The sequence below is a fragment of the Lutjanus erythropterus genome, chromosome 11 (genome assembly GCF_056507025.1).
Source record: "Lutjanus erythropterus isolate fLutEry1 chromosome 11, fLutEry1.hap2, whole genome shotgun sequence".
NCBI lineage: Eukaryota > Metazoa > Chordata > Actinopteri > Lutjaniformes > Lutjanidae > Lutjanus > Lutjanus erythropterus.
In genome coordinates this window covers 16,752,596-16,763,480 of record NC_139327.1, presented here as the reverse complement: position 1 = coordinate 16,763,480, position 10,885 = coordinate 16,752,596, and the positions used below count along the sequence as shown (strand labels likewise).

At 42.1% G+C, this 10,885-nt stretch overlaps 1 protein-coding gene across 3 annotated transcripts in view; it reads right to left on the bottom strand.

Annotated features, from left to right (window-relative positions):
• Positions 1–3,391: 3,391 nt before the first annotated feature.
• Positions 3,392–10,885, bottom strand: part of nyap1 (neuronal tyrosine phosphorylated phosphoinositide-3-kinase adaptor 1) — a 55,719-nt gene continuing 48,225 nt past the window's right edge. For all 3 annotated transcript variants that reach the window (XM_084731016.1, XM_084731018.1, XM_084731017.1), the window contains 4 exons: positions 8,979–10,844; positions 8,614–8,856; positions 6,593–6,699; positions 3,392–4,553 (listed from right to left, as the gene is read on the bottom strand). In XM_084731016.1, coding sequence (XP_084587142.1) covers positions 4,122–4,553; positions 6,593–6,699; positions 8,614–8,856; positions 8,979–10,844 — 2,648 coding nt within the window. In that variant the 3' untranslated portion in view covers positions 3,392–4,121. The remainder of the gene's footprint in view (positions 4,554–6,592; positions 6,700–8,613; positions 8,857–8,978; positions 10,845–10,885) is intronic.

Genomic DNA, 10,885 nt, shown 5'->3' with positions numbered 1-10,885 from the left:
AAAAGCAGAATGCAGAATGTCAAAATAATAACTTAATGAGTAACAATAAAAACAACAAAATGAAAACATAACAATATAAAAACAATAAAGTAATGATAAATGAATGAAACAATAGAAGCAATAAAAAGCAATAAAAAAAGATAACATCACACAGAAGCAAGTCTATAAAAATGGTTTTAAAGAAGTTATTTAATAAAGGTCACTGATTCTGTGATCCTTATCTACACAGGCAGGTTTTTCAAGTTTTTCTTCAAGCTGTGGAGCCTTTTTTCTTTCTTCTAGATACAATAAATGAGAAATAGACTCTTTAGATAATAATGTAGCTACTTTTATACAATATAAACTTTGACCAAAACATGTTGGAATTTAATGTGAAGACTCATGTTTGGGAAATAGACCCTTTTCACAGCAGCCATTTTGACATCATATAGTAGAGTAAACACAGGTGTTACCACTTATACTAATTAAGGTCGCTCAGAGTCAGAGCGCTGCTGTTGTGCATGTTGGCCTGCTGAAAAGACTCTGCTGCACTAAATGGACCACATCCTTAATTAGTGTCATCAGTAACACTTGCGTTCACTCTACTGTTTCACATCAATATGGCTGCTGTGAAAAAAACATTATTTTGAGACAATATGTGATTCATCTACCCTATGATGTCATAGCACTGATTGCAAATTGAAAGCCAAATGTAATAAATGTTTTAGGCAGAAATGACATGTTGTCCTCACTGTTAGGACAGACATCTGTCACAGCAGTCACACTGACATGATATCAGAGGGTAAACAACACAAATGTTAACAGCAGTTCTAATTTAAGGTTCAGTTCCATTCAGGTCAAACAGAGTCAGGCCTTAATGCGTATCATTGAAAAGGTCTATTCTGAGACAAATATGTTCTTCTTCTACCCCATGTGATATTTTAGAATTGATTCAAGCTGCAGGTAACACAAGTTGTAATGGTGTATGACGCTTGCTGTTAGGATCACAATAAACCCTTTTTCACAGCAGCCATAAAAATAGTATGGTAAAATAGAAATAGAGTGGTAGTGTAAAGTTATCAATGATACTCATTTAAGTCCTGTTCCATTCAGGTCAAACAGAGTCAGGATGCTACTATTGTGCATGATGGCTAACTGGAAAGGCTCTGCTACACTAAATGGAATGGGAGCTTAATTAGTATCATTAACACCGGTGTTTACCCTGTTTCATATCAATATGGCTGCCACGAACAAGGTCTGTTATATACAATATAAAGTTTCATGTCAACAGGTTGATTTTAATTTGTTTTTTCTACAACTCATACGGTATTTGTGAAATTGTGAATTGAATTGTGTCACGTACAACCATGTAACATTTTAGCATTGGATGCCAATTGAAAGCTACATTGATACTAATTAAGTTCCCAATCCATAAGATCAAATAGAGTCAGACCTTTATTAGTATATTAGTAACAGTAACACCTGTGTTTACTCTACTATTTCATGTCAGTATGACTTCCATGAAAAAAAAGTATATTGTTAACCAATCAGGTGAACTTTTTGCCAGAATTATAACAAATAATTATTAAAGATGCTAACTATGAAGGTTTGTTAAAGTCTGATAGACTACTGTGAGCCAGTGAGCAACTGTTTGTGAAGGAATGACTTCACAATATATAATTCACAGGGCCACATCAGCACCAGTAGCAGCAGCAGTGAATGTAGTGCCCTCACATGGACACAGAGGATGCTGCAGCAGCTGCTGCTGCAGAAGTGCAGAGGGAACATTATGTCCACTTCCCCATCACCTCCTCCACTGTAAAACGACAAGAGGCATGAAAACATGCAAAAAATCCTGTTTGTTGTGTAAAGTTCATTATATAAAATTTATTTTTAATGACAATATCAATGCAAATATAGCACTACAGTGATTTCCAAGGTACACCGTATCTTACCATATCAATATAGTATATGGCACTCATATAATGGCCACTGTTTTAGAAGACACACAAAAACCAACAGCTTCTGTAAACTATTTTTGGAAATGATACCTAGGGTTCCATATCAGTCTGTGTGAAAAGGAATCGTAGTAAGGTGATTACTTGGTATCTGAAATTAAATTGGGCACAATAAGTCAGTATCGTCGGAACATTTTCAGTGTAAGGAATCTCTGCATGCATTGCACTTGCCCATTTCCTTCACCCTGATCTGTGTTTGTCTGAAAATGGACTCTTGAAAAACCCTCAAACACAAGCGGGTGGAGCTAAAAAACAAACCAAAAAAAAAGGCCAAGCAGTGACTCTCAAACATTTAGATTTTAGGTCTTCTTTTCACTTGGGTGTACTGTACTGTACAGCTTGGTGCTAGAACTATCATAAAAACAACAACAACCAAGAGACATTCAAGTGCCTTATTAATACTATTACAGAAGGGCTTCACTTCTTCAAGGTACAAACTCCATTTCACGTGGCTTTCAGAAATAAAAACAAATATGTAACAATAACCACTATATTGATAATGTTTCTCATGGTTAGCACACCATGTAGTTGAATGAACAACACCAGTAGTTCAAGATAGCAGCAAAGTATTTCAAAAATGTCAAGACAACCAGCTGTTGAAATCTGTACACAAATAATGTAGAAAAAAAGGCATAAATAAAACAATAAAACACAGCTTAAAGGGAGTCTTGCATAAATTTAAATAAACAACTGTTGGACTGTGCCTTTCTTTAAGAGGGCTTACTGTTTATTAGTAGAACTATAAGTAATGCATGGACTGGCTGCAGCAGATAATAATTCTTTTAGAAAAAACAAGTGAACAAAGTTATGTTTATACAGTATATGCTACATAATATGTATTGATTACAAGTATGAAAATGGAAATAATTGCTACATTTTCAATACAGTTTTACATATCTATTTACAGTACATTAGGGTTTTAATTTCTCCTAAGCGTATACCATGTTTTTGTGCAGATTGTTCCAGCATTCTGTTTGAGGTGATCAATACTCACAGTCTTATCAGTTGCACCATATTGTACAGTCTGTGTTGATGGGTGTCAGTGCTTGTTTTTCTCGTGTGGTGGAACAATCACTAATGTGCAACTGTGGATAAGCATGAGTGATGAAGTTTTTGTACCATTGATCTGTATCTATATTTGGCTGGACTGCACTGTATGTGCCATCTGTCTGTTTCTCACCACCTTTTCTAAATGACACCCCAAGTCAAGTCGATATATTCATCTTTTTTACACAACCACGTGTTATCATAGTGAAGATCTGCTGTATGTAAAAGACGGACATGATCATCTCTACACATATTCTTTTACAATACTGTATGTCTATCGTGACATGCAGAGAATGACACAGTAAATATGACTTATTCAAGTCTTAGATATGTATGTTAGGCTAGTTGACACAAGTTTTTAATTATGTTGCTCCGCCATTGGGAACATATTGCTATAAAATTGCAGAAACGTTGAGAAAGTAAATAGATTTACATTACAAATATGCAAACAGATACAGTAGGTAGCTTTTACTCCTCAGTGATGATTATTTGCATCCACAATGACAATCTATTGATACCAAGACATCTCATATGCATTCACAATTTTCAAGAAACACTTCAATAACTTATCAATGAGTCTGGCTTCCTCTCACCCACAGAGTAGTTTCTAGGCCTGTCGGACGACTGTGTGTGTTGGAGAAAAAATACAGGATTCCTTTATGTCTCAAGTAGTCAGGAAAGAAATTTGGCAACACCAATCTCAGAAAACATCCCACCCATTATTGTTAAGTCGGTGTCTTCGTTTTGGAGCACTAATACTGGCGTTTTGTGGCAAAAATCATTGGCAATTAGAACACATCAAAAGGGACGGAGCAAGTACAAATCACCCATGTAAGAGATTAATTTAGTCTGATTGTAACACTTCTTTTCTTCACCTCTTCTGTGACTTTTTTTGTTTCTTCCACAAACAAGTTCAGTCTCCAATAACCTTCACTTTATCACACAATAAGAGCAAATTCTCTCTACTAAACCCACTTTTACTCCCATCTCTTATTAACTGTCCAACCATCTCCAACTCCTCTGTGTGTTTAGTCTCTCCTCAGTGCTGTACTGTACTCGCTGGCCTGTCTTTCCACTTCAGATAGCCGTGTCCCACACTACGGCCTGCGGCCTCTGGCAGGGTGGCGTGCCAGTCTTACGAGGCTCAGGTGTCCGTCTCCAGCTAGGGAGGATGGGCATGCTGTCCTGCTTGCACAGGCTTTTGTCAGGGCGCCTGTGGGCCTTGATCTCTTTGCACAGGCAGCGTTTACGCTCGATGACTTCCAGCAGCTTGCCGTCTCTCTGGGTCTGCGTTGCGGACGGAGTGGTGCCCCCGCTGACAGGAGGCTGTCCCTGTGCCAGCTGGGCAAGCTGCTGGAACTGCAACTGCAGGTGGTGCTGTTGCTGAAGCTGCTGGAGCTGCTGCTTCAACTGGAGCTGCTGCTGGTGGAGCTGAAGCTGCTGCTGCTGCCGTGACACGCTGGGACTGCTGGGACTGCAGGGCGCTTGAGACTGGGCCAGGCCATGCAGCTGAGGAAAAGTCAAGTCAGTGGATTAATGCACAGAGTTTCCATGGGTCCTTAAAAAGCCTAAAGTCCAATAATCTTAATTTTAGGTCTTAAAGGAGCAATATGTAACAATTGCACGTCCCAAAATGGGTAATGCAGTTCAAATAGAGAATTGGAGCCATAGATGGTATATTAAATTAGTTGAAATTATATTCAATGTACAGTCTATGGTTGAAGTAAGCTGTTTTGCCCTGCTCCTCTTCCACTGACTCGAGGAAGCTCATGCAGGCTGCAGGAATGCTGCAGGAGCACAAGACCAGTGTAATGGACACTAACACTCAACAACAAGTCCTCCACTGTAAGTTGATCAGCTGTTTATAGCTATCAATTGTGTGTCAATGTGAAATTAAGCCTGTTATCCTGAAAATAAAAGCCCACTGCTCTGGAAATACACACTCTTGAGTGTGACTTAAGTGACTGCCAGACACCATTAGCATATTTTTCAATTTAACTATCATAAACATCTTCTCCTTCTAAAAGATTATTGATTATTTGTTACAACTCCTAAACAGACACTTCCTCATTTGCCAGTATAGAAATCTCAAAGGAGGACACCGCAGCTGTACCATTGTTGTCAGAGTATTTCAATTTAGCATGTTTCTTTGGTGCTTATATATTACAGATTATTCCTTTAACATTACCTTTATAAAGTTGCATTTACTTCAGTCTTGCTTTTAAATGTATTTTTGGGAAAAATGTGTATTGATTATGCTGTAACAAAGCTACAAAATGAAACCAACATGGGACTGATAACTACTAATGCAAACTGTGCAGCTTGTTTAATATTTATCGTAGCCTATGACATGACAAATTAAAGTAAAAATCTATACATATACAATTTTTCTGCAATGGAAGTTCTCAGACTGAACAGTGACTGGAGGAGCCCCAAGTTCTGACAAAAATTGTCACTCAGATGTGAGATAGGTTGGTTCGGTGTTGTGTTTTAATCTAAATCACTCTTTAAGTCCCTGTTGCACTAACCTAAAGAGCTAAGCTAATATTAGCTTAGCAGGAGAGAGCTTCACATCAATCCATGCTTAAAAACAGATATTCTTCATACTTTTTTTGCCAATGAGCTTACAGAGTGCAAACATTTCTTCCCAGTCTCCCCTTTCAAGCCTGTAGGAGAAACTATTGTGGCCAAAAAAAACTTGCAAACAAGGTGACAGGCTGTATCTGCAGTCATTCTGGGCTACTGTAGAAACATGACAGTGCAACATCGCACCCTTCCTGGAGGACCCACGTTCTCTGTAGATATATGTGGCTCATTCTAAGGTAATAAAAAACATAATATTATTATTTTCAGATAATTATACCCTAATGAAAACATACTTATCAATATTATATCCTATTTCTGCCAATAAATTCCTGTAAATCTTATACACTGGACCTTTAAATTAACTTGTAACCTGCAGGAAATGTGTACGCAGTGTTTAATAATACTACAATCTTTCAATTTCTAAACAACCTGCATGATCACTGCAGCATTGTCAGCAGTGACAGCCAGTCCAAGCACATGTTGAATGAATAAATGTGCAGTTCTACTGGACAGCCACCAGGATGCAGCGCTGCTTCATCTAATACAGGTTGAGGGAGGGTCAACCAGCCGCATGAATACTGTCTCTGCAGCACACTCAAACTGCGTCAGCACTTGCTATGCAGCCAGAATCTGGGCAAAAATGTGCAGCTAGAAGACTGCAGCTCATCACTCCAAAACACAGAACAGCATGTTCTCTCATCCGCTATTCTCTCTCGTTTCCTGATTACATATTAACCTACGTCATACATCCACCTTTGCGGCTCTTATTCTTTAGAGGCAGGCCAGAACCTTATTCTGCTCAGTGGGCATATCTAAGCAGCTATAAATAGATCTGCTGGAGCACTGTCTCTAGCAGAAGGGGAAGTAATAATGAGAACAATATTAATGTTCACTCCAAAATCTACCACGAATGAAGTTAACAGAGTTTATAGTTATTATGAGGCTGGGTGTTATATATTCACCTGATTCAGGGCTTCTCGTGCTGGTAGGCTGCTCTGTCTCTGGACATCTCCTCCACCCACCTGTCTCACTCCAGCAGCAGAGGAAGAGCGGCCCAGCCGCCCCACTTCTGTAAGGAAACAAACATTTCACTGTGTGCCTGCTAATGAGAGCACTGGAATAAAACTTTTCATTTTAACACACAGACCTGTGAATGTCTAACTATGCTCATGTGAGCAGAGACAGAGCTTTTGTTCACTGTGTGCTCATTATATTTTAAGCTACTAGACAATTATGAAGTAACCTTTTACTTTATTAGCAATGGATATTGGAGCAACACATTTTTATTAGTACTACTAATAAGGTGTGGTTACACAGGGATCACCCTGTATCACTGTTTCCCTCCCGATCTAATATCATCTTGTAAACAGATCTTCATAAAATCTATTGAACTGGAACATGTAATTAAATTCTGGTAGTGATCCTAATCTGTAACTTCCTCTATTTAACAATTATTGTTCATCCAGACTCAACCACAAGAATATTGATTGCTTGATTTGATTTTCTACGGAAATATCTGCACATTTAAAAACAAATTTAACACGGAAGTGACAGAAGTGATGTAATTGAGTGAAACTGGTGATGGGACTCACTCTCCCTGAATACTTTATACTTTCCTGTAATATCATTTTACTTAAGTCGTTTCCAAGCAGTATAAATCACACCCTGTCTGTATATGTACTTGGCTTAACTAAATTCAATTACAAGGTGTTAAACAGCCAGGTTTGTCACAATGTGCATTGTAAACAGCATGAGATGTGACCAGGGCTCATGAATGTATGCGCGCAGGGATGTGCACCGTCTGTTATTGGCTCTGCTTCAAGGAAAGTATTGCACACATTCTCAACGTAAGCAGGGTCTCTGTTTCTAGGGAAAGGCCTTGGATCTGATGTAAAGAGACAAAGACACACAAGGCTTCAAGGCTAATTTCAGTACATGAGGATGTATTGGAGGAGAGGAGGTAGTCTCTGCTAGTTTGATTCTCCACTGGGACAGAAAAATCACTTTAAAGGAATAGTTCAGATTGTTTGTGGGGTTTATTAGGTACTTATTCACATTCAGTGTATTAACCACAGTAGATGCTGGTCAGCAGGGCCCCAGTTTGGAGAAGCAGAGAGGGGCACCAGCTCGCAAGTTAAGCAATGTGCTGCTATGGACAGGGTCAGCAATGCATTTTAGCCATGTGGAAATTAGGTCTACCTAAAAAAAAAATCAATACCACTTTAAGTGTACTTAGAATATTTTCACCACTTCACTTTGCTATCAGGCAGCCTTTTCTAATAGGAAACTGCTGTTATATAAGCCAAACCAACCAACACGGAACACGGGAGTTTCTGGTCTATGGCTGCTTCAATTGGTTAGCTTGTTTGTGTTATGCTGTGACTTTGGTGAATCTAAACTATCCTTTTAAAACACCAGTCACACAAAACAAGTGAGGCATATTTGATGAGGTAAAAATTACAAATTTTGCTTATGGAGTTTGGTTGGTATGCAGAGAGCTTACATAAGGGCAGTTGAAATTCTATTGAAATAAGCTGTCGGACAGAAAGGTAAAGCGGTGAACTTATTTTAAATACAGCACACACCTAAACTGATATTGATTTTTTTTGCTGCTGACTCTGTCCACGGCAGTACATTGCTTAGCTGCCATGCTGGTACTCTACTGGTGCTGCTTCTCCCAACTGGGGGCATGTCAACCTCCACCTATTTAGGTAATAAACTGACAATGACAAGTACCTCATACAACCCTGCTTCAAATAATCCAAACTATCCTTTTAATGGAGAATATCTTTCATTTTCTGCTAATTTCTGGGGGTTTCAAGTCATATTTGATGTCATACAAGAACTAAAAACAAGTAAGCTCTCCAAGTTTAAGACACAACAACAGAGCCAGCAGAATCCCCATGTAAATCCAATGCCATAACTCCTTTCTAAATAGGATGTTGTGGTAGGAGGCTGTGACAAAAAGATTATGAATGCTTACCTCCATTGCGACAGGCAGGGAAAGTCTGGCAGGGAAGAGGCAGACCAACTCTGGGCAGGGCTCGGAAACCTGGGCTGCTATCCATGCCGGCCAAGGACTCACTGTGACCAAGGGCCCTGCTGGTGGCACCACTGAAGTGCACTGGGATGCCTGATTGGCTTCCTCGTGACCCCATGCCAACATCCTCCTTATCCATCCTTAACAGGGCATCCGCACTGCCATTCCACGCGCGCCCATCGTCCTCTGAGACAAGAAAAGGAACATAGAGAATAGTTCAAAGAATATTTAATTTAAAGTACCTTCAAAAGCCTGATTTTTTTCAGTAAAGCATCTGCACTCTGTATCCAGCATGACCTCTGACTTACTCTCAGTCTCTCTGCTCCCATGGCTGAAGGACAGTTTCCTCTGCATAGGCCAGTAAGATCCCTCATCTGCAGCTAAGCTGGCACTGCTGTCCCAGGGCATGAAGCCAGCCTTTGACTGGAAGGATGCAGACCCTCCATTACTCTTGGATGCCCCCTCACCTACACCGGTGAGACTCGAGGGTTGTTGCAGAGACGGTGTCTGAGAGCTTCCTCTCAGGCTCTCGTAAGCCGGCGGCCTCCGGAAACCACCGGAGGGGTAGGTCCACAGCAAGGGGCTGTCCGAAGAGGGAGGCTTGTATGCTGGCAGGCCATGAGGGGTGTGAGAGCGGAGGTGTGGGCGAGAATGAGGACGCTGGGATGAGGACAATGGTGTCGGGGTTGAGCTGGTGCTGCTTTGAGAAGTTTGGCTGCTTGTGGAGTGACCGTGATCCAACTGTAAGGAGTATGGTCCTCCATCCCTATCTCTGTCTCGATCCCGATCCCTATCTCTGTCTCTATCCCTATCCCTGTCTCTATCCCGATCTCTCTCCCTATCCCTATCCCTGTCCCGATCTCTTTCTCTGTCCCTGTCCTTTTCCCTGTGTCTGTCACTGTCCCTGTCTCTATCTCTGTCCTTCTCTTTCTCCTTGTCCCTGTCTCTACCTCTATCCCTATCTCTGTCTCTGTCCCTATCCCGATCCTTGTCCCTATCCTTGTCTCTGTCTCTGTCCTTATCCCTCTCTCCTTTGTCTGACTTCAACAGGAAACTAACAGACTTGCCCTCCTTGCCTGTACTCGAGGTTTGAGTCTGGACTGTGGATGTCTGAGAACTCTTGTTTGGAACGGGGGAGTCTCCTCTGTCTGGCTTACGATAGTGATGGTAGTGTGAGGGACGATGGTGGGGGTGGTGGTGGTGATGGGAAAATGGGGAGGTGGATTTGGAGGAGGGAGGCAGAGGCGTGGAGTGGCTCCTGGCTCTCAGTCCAGGAGCAGGGCCTAACTGGGAATCTCTGCTGTGTTTGTCCTGCTGGCTCGCACCTCCTCCTGATGACTCCTTGGAGCCTGATGCAGGAATATTAGAAGAAGTGGAGGAGGATGTGCTGGCTTGGGTTGTCACGCTGGATGTTTGTGTCCCCATTTTAGAAGACGCGGATGCCTTGTTTTGGACCCCGACCCCGCTGGAGGCTGCTGCTGGCTGAGGGAAGGCAAGCAGCGGGGGCCGGTGCTGTAGAAGGTTGGGGAAAGGGGCCGGGATCTTCGTGTTGGACTCGGGCTCAGACTTACTCCCCTGCAGCAGGTAGGGAGTAGGAGCTCGTGGAGTGTGTGGACTGGCGGAGAGGACCTGGGGGACAGGGGTGGAGGATGCAGAAGAAGGCAGAGGAGACGAGTGGGAGATCGACACAGTCGCTTTGGGTTTGGAGTAGGAAGGAGAGGATGAGGAGGGGCGTGGCAGCGAGGAGGAGCTGCTGGAGGAGGAAGGGGTGACATGAAAGTGTTTAGAGTTTCTCAGTTTCTCGTGTTTTGGAGGGAGTTGTCTCTGGGAGTCTCTGTCCTCTTGCAGTGGATATTTCATCTCCTCATAGATGGCCTCACTCTGGTCTGAGTCAGAGTCTGGCGTGGTGGCCACAGGGGTGACAGGATGGGGGGTGGCCGTCTGGCTGTCTCTGGTGAACACTTGGCCCACCATCTCTATATAGACTGGCTCATCCTCCCCGTCTCCTGTCTGGATCTGAGAGTCTGCTGCCTGGAAAGGCAAGGATGTGGCAGAGGAAGGAGGCACACGTGGAGGGAGAGGGTCAAAGGAAAGCTGGGTGCTGGGACTTCTTTTGGGCTTTAAAGGAGGCACCTTCTTTGCTCCAATCTCTCCAGAGTCAGACTTCTTCATGGCTGTTGGAGAGAAATAAATGCACGTCAAGAAAAACAGATAC